The 12,934-nt window shown below is 37.7% G+C and overlaps 1 protein-coding gene across 1 annotated transcript; it reads right to left on the bottom strand.

Annotated features, from left to right (window-relative positions):
- Positions 1 to 10,313: 10,313 nt before the first annotated feature.
- Positions 10,314 to 12,036, bottom strand: LOC110775518 (WRKY transcription factor WRKY51). The gene is made up of 2 exons (XM_021980119.2): positions 11,009 to 12,036; positions 10,314 to 10,897 (listed from the first exon to the last, which is right to left on the bottom strand). Exons 1-2 carry the CDS (start codon positions 11,884 to 11,886, stop codon positions 10,672 to 10,674), a joined length of 1,104 nt encoding a protein of 367 aa, XP_021835811.1. The 5' UTR covers positions 11,887 to 12,036; the 3' UTR covers positions 10,314 to 10,671.
- Positions 12,037 to 12,934: the final 898 nt, after the last annotated feature.

Genomic DNA, 12,934 nt, shown 5'->3' with positions numbered 1-12,934 from the left:
CACTAGTTCGACAACGAACCCACTCACAACAAGAACACAGTTACACGTGCCCTAGGGGAAAAGTTGGCGCCACTTTTGGGCCTTCTCACCCCACTATTCGATGCATGTAAATTTAGATGGTTACTACTTGACCACCTTGCACATAAAATTTCATTGAAGAACTAACAATTAATCCCTTTGCGATACCCACAAGACTTAGAATTGAAAATTGAACTTAAGAGATAACGAAAAGGAAATTCTATTCTTTTATTAATGCTTCAATGAATAGGTCTTACATCCACCAATGACATAACATTTATTCTCCAACTATGATAGAACTAACAACCATAAGTAGTAGCTTTGCCACTTTATTATTCAACGAAAAATAAATAACTAAGGAGTACATTTCTCTAGAGACTAACATCATCACGACGATCACTTCTTTCCTTGTATTGCTCTGGAGTAAAATCTTGATCATTAGGATCATCCAAGTCTTCTTCCGGATCAGAGTCTTCATCCATAGCCTCATTATTCTGTTGTGGCTCACTATCAACTACATTATTCTCTTCAAGCTCATCCTCAGATCCACTAGATATCTCAATTGTTGGTTCAGGAACTACAGGATTGGGATTCTCAGTCTCTACTACATCATCATCATCATCGTCCTCCTCAACATCACTAGCTTGCTCATCATGGATCATGCCATCCTCACCATCACTTTCTATTCCTCCATAGCCCATACCTAGACCCGCAGAGTACTTCCCATCCTCATAGCTATTCTCCGCAACCTCTAAGATAGTGGTAAGAACCTCAGTATCATACTTCCACCTACCATCTCCAGTCCCATATTTGTACCAATTAGGGGTACCATCATTAAAATGCATATCACTGAACTTGTTCTCGAGGTCTATGTAAGGGTTCTTATGGGGCAAGCAATGTATAACCATACTAGCCATCTTATCTTTGTGCCTAAGGTGGGGCATATCCTTGGTCGGAGCAAAGTAGTTGCAAGCAAACACGATCTTAATTCTGGACATACATGTGAGGAGTCTCGTTATCCATCTTCTCTAAGTATCCTAGACCTGGTGAACTTAGAATGTAGCATCCTTAATTCCTGAAAATTCACAACTCAAAAGTCTTACTAACGCGTTCCCATAGAAATTCCAACCCAAAAAGGATACAATAAATAGTTTGTGGAGCCATACAATTTCCAATGCACAAGTATATGCTCAACATGAAATATGATGCAATTAATCACATAAAGCAAGATAAAACATGATTAGAACACATACGTGGCACTTAAAAAATCACATTGTCACATAATATGCATGCTTAGACTAATATGCCCTTCTTAGTCTACCCATTCCTCACTTGAAAATAATATTAATTTTTGAAATTAATTAAGAAATAACTCCTAACTTAGATGAAATTATTAAAATTAAAATCGAAATTTAATAAGAATTATCAATTAAATAAATGAATTAATTTCGGAAAATAAAAGAAAATCCGAATTTTTTTTTTTTTAAATTCGAAAAAAAATTCGAATAAAATAAATAAATAAATAAATTCGGATATTTAAAAGAAAATCCGAAAAATAATTCGAATTTATTTCGAAAATTTCAAATAATTAAAAATTTCGAAAAAAATTAAATTAAATTAAATAATAATCCGAGTTTTCAACTTATTTCAAACGACCCAAAATAATTGATATTTGACCTTTAAAATATTGAGTACTCAAAATAATACGTTTTGACTTTAGGAAAATAATATTTAAAAATCCTAAAGTTCCGCATTAGTCTCCGATTACCACTTTGTAGTATTGCTTACTACAAAGAAGGAATGAAACTAAGCTCTAGTATACCACTTTGTAACACCCTAATAATTTCTTGCTTTTATAAAATCATTTTCCAACTTAAAATAAAGGAATTACTAAAGTATTACCGCCACCGTGATAACGGTTAAGGCTATTACGAGAATTACGCAGCGGAATTTAATGTCAACTAACTTTTAAAAACATAATTAATAAATATCGAGGCCTCCTACAATTTGGAACCATGACGGCCCAAAAACAAAAGTGTAAAAAGTTCAACAATTTCAAACATAATTAAAGTATAAATAAATAGTTCAAAATACGAAAGCATGCAACTCTCTCGATCATCCCAAGCCACATGAATTCGATCTACCAACCTGCTATATTATTCTACTCCCCATCAATGCAAGTGCAAATGATAGATCATCATACGGTCATTAAGGCAAAGGCCATGACCAAAGAAACACAAAGCACGTAGTCAGCAAAAAGCTGAGTACTTACAAGAATAGGGTGAAATAAAACTAAAAGCATGCATCACTCACTAAGTACTAATCATCATGCAAAAGCCATTTAATAATTAACAAGCAAACCATGAGTACAAGACTCGACTCTTGACTCGACTCTTGACTCGACTCTTGACTCACAATTTAATTAGAATAAGTTTCGAACGGGCCAAAAGAATATTCCACAAGGAAAGGTGATGGGAGCCAACAATACACCAAATAATAAATAATAAAACCGGGCCATACCGAGTGTCGGGCCATACCGACGGAATTCCTGCGCATAATATAAATGAAACAACGTCTTGTATCATTAGTAGGAGTACGAGCTTTCCGGCAAGACTCCCCCCATTGTTCATACTCAAGGTATATACGTTCCTAGAGTTTTGAAGCTTGTTCTGGTTGCACTTTATGTTTATTAATATTTTATTAAAGGTGAACTCAAGACTCAACAACGTACAATTAATAAATGACAACCAAAACAATCTTATTTTAATGCTTTAGGACTTGTGATCAACAAAGCAAGACACTTGTGAGATTACTACCATGTTCCTCCTCACCAAAGTGAGATTCCACATCATGCCCATTAACATGAGGGTTGTGCCCTTGCACGACGACAAATCCTAATTCATTTCATACAAAATATTCCCAACTGAACCCTACATGTGCGGTGGCTTACGTGAGCTAACCCTTCACATGTGGTAAAATAAATAGTACAGCGAAGTACGAATAATTGGCTCAAAGTATGCTAGACATCCCGTACAATAGCATACAAATAAATAATCCATCTCTTGCATGTGAAACAAACCATACATGCATAAATATTGAACAACATGATTGACAATGAAACCCATACTCATAATAATCCCAACATGCTTGTTCAATCAACAATTCAATAATTCCAATAATATTAATCCACATGATCGTTCACCAAAGCAATTATGAATCCACATAATATAATTCACATCATCAACAATCATGTAATGTCCTTGACAAATAGTGTGGTCGCCCTAGACTTGTACGTACCTTGAATACCTAAGCGTAGGGGCCACTTTGCAATAACGAGCACTTACTTAGAAATCACCTCCTATCATCAAAATAATGAAACTTAAATTATTTCCATGTTCATTAAATTTCCAGCGACTTTATAAAATCTAAAACCTCATTTAAACTTTAGAATTCAATCGTTTTTCAATAATATAATCGTCTCAATTTGCAAAACCAATCCCTAGCATGAAAACATACTTTTTCCGCCTTTAAAATCAATAAAAATCAACACTTTAAGCCTTTATATAAATCTGAAAATATAATTGATTATCATAATTAAAATCATCACCTAATTATGCTAATCAATTGACTCATTAGGTCTAGGTTAAAACCCTAACTTGAAAATCCCAATAAAACCAATTTATCGTCATAAAAATCAATCCTTTATTAAATAAACAAATCGGAAAATTCATACTTTAATAATTTATACAAGCCTAATGAATCACAACACGTAAGTCCTCAAAGCACGGTGTTCACAACCGATTCCCAGCATTTTAATCATCCAAAACAATAATAATATTATAATTTAAAATACGGAATTTAAATAGAATAGGCAAGGAAGAAGAGAATTATACCAATCCGGCCTATAGCACGGAACAATCACGAATTAGAGTGATTGGGCGAAAAAAAATTGAATAACGAACACGAACAACACACACACACACGTCCGTGTGTGCGCGCGCGGGATTGAGGGGCGACGAGCAGCGCTGGCGCGCGGGACAAGGCAGCAGGGCACGCTATGCGTGCGCGGGACAAGGCAACAAGGCTGGGCACTGTGCCAAAGGAGGGGCGAGAGAGCAGAGCTGGCGTGCCGCAAGGCACACAACAACAATAGCAGCAGCACACGCGCACAACAGCACGCAAGGGAGGCGAGTTGTGCGGTGCGCGAGAGGGAGTTGGCGAGAGCAATGGGCAAGCGACGGGGGAGCACGAAGGCACGCAACACTCAAGGCCGAGTGTGGTGCTGGGCGTGCGGGACTGCCGAGCAAAAGAGAGAGGAGATGGAGTTGGAGTGAGGGGCAAGAAAAGCAAAAGAGGGTTTATGAATTTTAGGGGTTCATTTAATGATGAGGAGTCCTATTTATAGGCTCCCTATTATCAATGGGCTAGGCTTAGGAAAATAGAATTGGGCTTAGGGAATTAAATGATTGGGCTAGCTTAGGACTTGAATTAAATTCTTTTGATTGGGCTCGTTTAATAAAACGAATTGGACTTTTCATTTAAAACCCGAACCTTTAAAATTACTTGCGACCCATTAAATTTCCCGACTCCAAAATTAAATTCGTTTCGTAATTAATTAAAATAATAAATGTTCTAATTAATTAAAATACATTTAAATAATATTTAAATGCGAAATAAATTTGAAAAATCGTAAAATACTTTATAAATATAATAAAATATATTTATAAATACTATAAAAATACGAGGTATTACACTACACAACACATATTAGTACTCAAAATGGCTCATAAGAGCTGATTTAACAAAGGAAACTAAGAGACGGGGGTAAAAACACTATAAATAATGCATATATCAGCAAGCAACCAAGATCTTACCATATAGTCACATCTTATCCATTTCTGTATTTCATCTGCATCTTTGCTTTCCTTCCATGAAGGAAAACTTGTTCTTAACACCAAGTGCTATCTTGATGCTTCTGCTCCAGTTCATGAAGTTATTACCATCAAAGATTATACTTCCTAGAGGAACCGAAGCATTTTCATTCACAGCAATGAACAAAGGATCTTTATAAGGATTCAATGTTGGGCTTGCTGTGTTTTCGTTTGTTGGTGTCAATTTGTTTCAAAGTAAAGATTGGATTTTTGATTTTGGTTTGATAAGATCAAGCCTAAGAACAACTTCTCTCTCTGGATCTCCTTAATTCTGCTCTGATACCATGAAGAAAAACAAGGCTTGATCTTGTTTTTTTGATGGATCGAAATGATCTCATCTGTTTCTATATTTCAATGTATATGTGTGTTACAAAAAACGGATCCAAGCAATTAGTCTCCTATATATACATATGCAAGCTATACAAAACCCACAAAACCCCAACCTAGCTAGTTGTACAAAACAACAAAAAAGACGGCAATCTTCCTATGATCAAACAAGGAGACAAATTAGGACAAAAATAGTAATATATAGGACAAAACTGTTAATTACAATCAGCTATATTCACATCGAGAGGTTGAACAATATGAGAACCAACAAATGAGCCTCCACCTACTGCATTGTAGTTGCATACACACACAGAAAAGTGGTTGCGCCACCATACACAGCACACCCATATTCTCAACACCCTTCTTATTTATTTCCATTCCACTTCATTTCCAACCTTCATACCCCCTGGTATATTACGGAGTAACAAAATATATCAATTTTTAGCGTATTTACTACTCCGTACAAATTAGCGAAAAAGAAGGCATTCAATTTTTTAACCTATCTTATAATGGCATGCCTTGTTCGCATTACACTTCGAAGGATGTAACAATATGATTGTGGGTTAAAAGAATTGCATAGGGGGAGCTTGGAAATAGAGTACGCCAATACAAGAATGGAGATGAATTTATTTGGTTAGTCTTACTCAACTAGAGTTGAAAAAAATCAAACTAAAGTTCATATAGATGCAAGAGAATAATCGGTAATAATCAGACAGTTTTCGTAACAAAGAACCATAACATCACGAATTAAATAATCAACTTAGGGTAAGTTTGTCCCTTATATGAGGAAGAGTCTAAAGTCAGACTTTTGGGATAATATGATAAAATACTACATCGAATATGGGGGTGAGTTTGAAAATCTCACACTCACTTAAGGCTTACTAGAGTTGATCAAAACTCGAGTTAGGTCGGGCCAGGCCCAAACCCATAATTTGGTATGGGCTCTTGGGGAAAATCAAGCTTCTCGAGTCGTGCTCGGGTTTGTCTAAAAAATGTGTATTTGATGATGCTCAAATCCGCACTTTTTCAGACCCGTGGGACAATAAGTCAGGCTATAGTTGATCGGGTCTAAAACTTACTCAAGATTCCATTTTTTTTCTCTCATCGACTCAAATCATACCATATCAAGAGAATAATCCATAATAATCAGACAGTTTTCGTATCAAAAACAATAACATTACGAATTCAATAATCAACTTATGATTTTGTCCTAAATATTTCATCCCTATAATAATATGTCATATCTAAAGGGGCTTACTATTTACCGCCCCACATTACTCAAAACCGCCCTAATATTTTACTTGTATAACCCTCTTTATTTACCCCTTTATTTTTAACATTTACCATTACCATTTTTTTTTTTACCGTTTCCCCCACCGTCGGAACATCACTGTCGGAGCACCACCGCCGGACCACCGCAGCCGGAGCGCCGCCACCGGAGCACCACCGCCGCCGCCGGAGCACCACCGCCGCCGCCGGAGCACCACCGCCGCCGCCGGAGCACCACCGCTGCCGCCGGAGCACCGCCGCCGGAACCCACTTCCAACACCACGCCGACCACTACAATGCGAAACAACTTTTACATGGCCGAGACTACCGGAGGAACTTCAAATTCACAAGAGGTATTTTTTTTTTCCGGAAAAAAATTTAATGGACTTATGCAATTCTAGCTCCGACCATGGTACAGACTTATGAGTTTTAAGTCTGTACCATGGTACAGACTTATGCAATTCCAGCTCCAACTATGGTACAGACTTATGCAATTCTAGCTCCAACCATGGACGGAGCTAAAACTTCATAAGTCTATACCATGGTTGGAACTAGAAATTCATAAGTCCGTTAAATTTTAAGTTTTTTATTTGTTGTTTAATTTGGTTAAATTTTTCCGAAAAAAACATTACTGACTTATGCATTTTAAGTTTGTACCATGGTACAGACTTATGAATTTTAAGCTCGTACCATGGCAGGGGCTTACAATGCATAAGTCTACACCATGGTGTGGGCTTACGATACACAAGTCTGTTAATTCACAAGATTTTTAAAAAAAAAAATTGTGTACTTAAAACAATTCATAAACTTATGCAATTCTAGCTCCGACCATGGTACAGACTTATGCATTTTAAGTTTGTACCATGGGACAGACTTATGTGTTTTAAGCTCATACCATGGCAGAAGCTTAAACTGCATAAGTCTACACCATGGTGTGAGCTTAAAATGCATAAGTCTTTACCATGGTATGAGCTTAAACTGCATAAGTTTGTGTCATAAAAATAAAATTAGTATTTTTCTTATATATTGAATATAAAAATTACTTTGTTTAAAGAATTTATTTTTTTAAATGGGCAGGTTCTGTTGCTAGATTTTGGAAGCGAGCTGGTGATGGAACGAAGAGGGGTGGGGGAACGAAGTGGGTGCCGGTGAAAGGGGGACAACGCCGACGAGGGGAACGAAGTGGGTGCCGGTGAAAGCGCCGGTGAAAGGGGTGCCGGTGAAAGGGGACGGTGAAGGGTGTGGTGGTGGTCCGTTTTTTACACTTCCGGTGAAGGGAGTTTCTCTCTCCTAAGAGAGAGGGAGGGTTGAAAAATGAAAAGTTACTTTAAATTAAATAAGGGTATTAATGTAAAAGAATAGGGCGGTTTTGAGTATATTGGGGCGGCTTTTAGCGCTTCACTATCTAAACTGTGGCGTATGATACTTGATATCAAAACCGTAATAAAATTTACGGTTTTTTCATGAAATACCCCCGAGGTTTACAAAAACGCACCAAATACCCTCGCGTGTTTCGATTAACATAATATACCCCTATTTATCCGTATTGTTCATGAGATGCACCTAACAGTTAACGGCGTTAGTCTACCGTTAGTGGAGTTTTACTATTTTGCCCTTAATTGTGTTATGACCCCATTTACTTACCTTCCCTTTGACAAAAACTCAAAAAAAAAAATCTCATATTCTTCTATTTCTCTCTCCTCTCCCCTGTTCTTCAAGCTTCAACCTACTCGAAACCCAGTAATTCTGGGTAGATCCTCCTGCTCTCTGGTCGCCGGCGACGTCCGATCTCCGCTCTCTGGTCGCCGGCGGAGGCCGATCTCTGGTCGCCGACAGTGATCCGGAGGATCACTTAAATCAGATGTTGATGGTGGTCGACTTGGCTTCGCGGAGGGTGGTCGTTCTCCGGTGGCCGCATTGGGAAGGTTGTCGATTCTCCGGTGGTGCGGAAGTTTCGCGGCGGTGCAAAAAACGAAGTTGTTCTTCCTCCTGCTCTCTGATAGCCGACGGCGTCCGATTTCCGTTCTCTGGTCGCCGGCGGAGGCCGATCTCGGCCCAGGGTTCAACATCCTCGGTTGCACCGTCGATTCATTGACCCACTCAAGTGCAACGAGCAATAGAGAAAGAAGGGATTCGAAGGACGAATCCCTTAGTTTCTGCAAAGGTAAGGGAGTTGAAGAAGATGAAGAGGAGAGAGAGTCTTCAAAAGTTTCTGCAATTTGAAGCACAAAAGGGTCAAAAAGTGCTGCATTTAGGGTTAGAATTGAAGCTGATTTTGACGAAATTGAGTATTTTGATTTGCAATTGAATGAAATTCGAGAAGTTGAGGGTGTTGGGAATTCGGAATTGGGAGAGTGAGTAAAATTGAGTGGAGACTGTTTGAAGAAAATTGGGAGTCAATGTAGAAGCAGACATTGATTATGGATTTATGGTGGTGGATTTCCAGAATCGAATTCTAATTCTAAGGTTTCTGACTTACTATTAAGATAGTATGAAGCACTTAGTTAAGGAATTCTCTGTAAATGTTGTTGTAAGTGTTGTTGATCTGAATATCTTTGATAAAGTGGTTTAATTCTTGCAGCCTTTGTGTTTTAAGTAGCTCAATCCCGTATGTTCTTCTCTGGGTCCGCCCTTCTTGTTTCTCCAATCTCAGTCCAATTTGTGGGCGATTAGTGTGAATGGAAGTAATTGATATTTCGAATTTGATTGTTTGCACGTTGATTCTTATGTTGGCGGTTGTAGAACAATGAAGTGCACCGGAGAAGATGGATCAGGAAAAGAGAAGGAAGGGATGGAGAGAAAAGAAAAGAAAAAAAAAAGCAGTTTGGATATTTAGTGAAACTTAGTTTACAAATAGGTGTATATTGTGCAATAAGTTTAAAAATAGGGGCATTCTGTGAATTATAAACATGACTTAACGGAGGACTAACGGAAGGTCGGATTAGGGGTATTTGGTGCAAACTTAGGCAAAAATAGGGGTATATAATGTGATTCGAAAGACACGAGGGTATTTGGTGCGTTTTTGCAAACCTCGGGGGCATTTCATGAAAAAACCGTAAAATTTATGTAAGCGCAATAAATGAAATCGAAATAGTGGTGGCATAGTCATCAACCACCGAATGTGACATTGACTTTGCAAAAATCCAACACCTATCCATCCATCCATATCATAGTTGGTTGAGTGAAGAGCATTTATTTTATGAGAGTCAATATATTGACGTCCATTCATTTCGCAAGGATATCATCAATTGGCGTATTCCACGGGCTACGAATCTTCGTATTTAAGAAATATCAACCTCATTTTAATTTATTTATTTTTGGTTCTACTACGAGGAGTTCCCACCGCCTTCGGCGAGGTAATCTCCCGTGGGAGTTTGCATGGGTACCTCGATGGGCAGCATCCCTCCCAGTTGAGATTTTTTCCATTCCCAAAGCTCGAACCCGAGACCTTGGTTAAGGAGCAAGAGGCCCTTAACCACTCATGCCAACCTCAATTGGTTAACCTCATTTTAATTATTTAATACTACTACTCCGTATTATTATTGATAAAATGTAAAACATACCGATCAAATCGTCTTATACTTAAATATCAAATTAAACTTGAATTTAAATTTAAACTTAATAGTACTTCGACATTACTCCTGTAGCATGTTGTTTGACAATTTCCTATGGCGAAAGATTCCTTTATAAGAATTTATTTATAATTATGGAGTATAAAAATATAAAGAATGACAATTCAACGCATATGCCATATGGACAAGAAGTCTATAGATGTGAAAAATGTCAAACTTTGCATTAATTAATAACCCCCACCATTACTCAGAATCAATTGACCAAATTCCACCCACTAACCTAACCCCACCACCACTCCTTTCTTTTTTTCGTCTCTTTCTCAATTTACAACAATACCCCCACCACTTTTGACTTCTCACCAGCTCAGTTTTCTTTTGGTAAAAAGAAAAACCCTATTAGACTACCGCATTAGTCGACATAGCAGTAATTTACACATTGACTACTACTGCTACAAGCCTACAAGATTACAACAAAATTAATTCAAAAAATAAAATAGGAACAAGTCCTCGAAAATTCCTAAATTAACCTTCTCCTATTTGAGTAGGCTTTATTCTCAGTCAGACAAAGTCAAAATAGGGTGCGACTGCAAAGGGACCAACCATGCTGGTGTAGCGGTGGTGGGGACCATGTGATGAGAGATGTTATCGTGTGATGCAGGTATAGGAGAGTGACGGTGCTCTCCTTCATAAGTTACAATCAACATCGTTGGATCATCTGTTGCCCTCTCTACATGCTTCCTCGCCGGACATCCTCTTACTGTACTGCACTTGTAATATCCCCTGTTCATTTTTCCATTCATCATTAGCAAATATTTAACAAAATTAATTTAATCAAATAATCGTGGTTAGATGTTTTTATTAACAAGGAATTCATTGATTGCAAAATTATACCTTGGGTAAGGAGATCCTTTAATAGGTTTCTGCCCGTATTTCCTCCAAGAGTAATCATCAGAAGGAATATCGGCGGTCTTTGAACTGATCGCCGGAACTCTCATCGTCTTCTTCACCCTCAACTTCTTCCGCTTAGATGAGCAGTGACACCGTGTTGACCCGGAGATTTTACCGGAAAAGTCTTCGGAAAACTCTTGGTGGTGGTGGTGACAACTCTTATTATGATGAGAAGACGAAGACGTTGAAAGGGGAGGTTTCCCAGAAGCAGCAAACCCAGACGACGATGTAGGAGGTGGAACAAAAACAGATCCACCGAATAGCTTTCTGTTAGACACGCTTCCTTCTCCGGTAATAGTAGACAAAAACGACGATGAGTTCGCCGATGAAGATATACTAAAGGACGCCGAATTCGAAATCGACGCACATGGTTTTGTATTCGGGTTCGGTTTTGTGAAATCCAAAGTCATCGGGTGGTTGTGCGACTGTCGAACAACCCTCAACGGAATCGGTTTTTCCGGTTGACAAATCGGTGTTGTTGGTGTTTGTGCAGGTGGTGGTGTGAACAAGGGTTTGGTGGAGTGAGGGGGAGGTGGTTGAAAGGGCGGAGGAGAGTCGGAAGAATTGGAAGAATCAGAGGAGACAGAAAGATTAGGAGCACGGCGAAAACGAGCATGGCCAGTACGGTTGAGAACAGAGATGAGCCTCTTAAACTTACCAACTGTAACCTCAGTAACTTCTCTGCACTCAGAAGAAGAAGATGGTGATGATGACGATGATAAAAGGCGTAGCAAATGTTCCATGGACTTCACCCCAGCCGATGCCGCCTCTTCAATTGCTACTTCGTCTTCCATCTTCCTTGATCTATAACCTCCTCCCATTTTCAGAATTTTAATTTAATTTGATTGAAATGGGAAATAACTAAGAAAATTTATTGTTTTTAGAAAGAGAGAGATAGGAGAGGGAAATAAGGAATGAAGGAAGAAGAGAAAGAAGGGGAAGTTGCAGATATAGAGGAGGAAGAAAGGGTGTGTGACCGGATGAAACGGTTAAACAGACCAAAACCCAATTGATAAAGCCGTGTGTGGGGCCCACTTTTGCAATTACTCTACTTTATTTCTCTTGTAAGTCAAATTGTTGAGATTGCTATTTTGATTTTATTTTAATTTTATATTCAAAGCGAAGCAGCTGTGGGTCTGCTTCACAATTTCAACTTCATGATTCTTCCATTTTTAATTTTCTTTTCCAATTTTCGATTTGTTTACTTCTAATAGTGAATTTGAAAAACCAATATACTTGTATAAAGTGTCTTCTCGAACATTTTGACTCCAAGTTTCCTTTATTTTTAACTAAGAATGTGTTTTCTTGCATTTATTCTCTCCGTATTTATTTAAGGGATACATTTGATCGGGTACGGGTATTAATAAAAAGAATTAAATAAAATAAAATAATAAAATAAGTGGAGTTGAGTAGATATTTTAATAAATAAACAAGTTGGGACCATGTCATTTTGGGGAGTGAGAGGTGAGTGGATTTCTGAAATTATTTGTTAATAGTATGGTGGTAATATGGTAAATTAGGTGTATTATTTAATTGCACGGGTATTAATAAAAAGAATTGAATGAAATAAAATAATAAAATAAGTGAAGTTGGGTAGATATTTTAATAAATAATTAAGTTGGGACCATGTCATTTTGGGAAGTGATAGGTGGGTGGAATTCTGAAATTATTTGTTAATAGGATGGTGGTAATAAGGTAAATTAGATGGTGGGGTTGATAAGTTACTAAATATAGCAAATGTATCTCTTAAATAAATAAGACCGGAAAAATCAAGTGTATCTCTTAAATAAATACGGAGGGAGTATAAGACATGAAATTATTTGAATTGCGTTTATCTAAATTTCTAAATTTATACTCCCTCCGTCCCAA

This window comes from Spinacia oleracea, chromosome 1 (assembly GCF_020520425.1).
Source record: "Spinacia oleracea cultivar Varoflay chromosome 1, BTI_SOV_V1, whole genome shotgun sequence".
Lineage (NCBI taxonomy): Eukaryota > Viridiplantae > Streptophyta > Magnoliopsida > Caryophyllales > Amaranthaceae > Spinacia > Spinacia oleracea.
The sequence above is the reverse complement of the archived record's forward strand: the minus strand, read 5'-3'. Positions and strand labels throughout refer to the sequence as shown.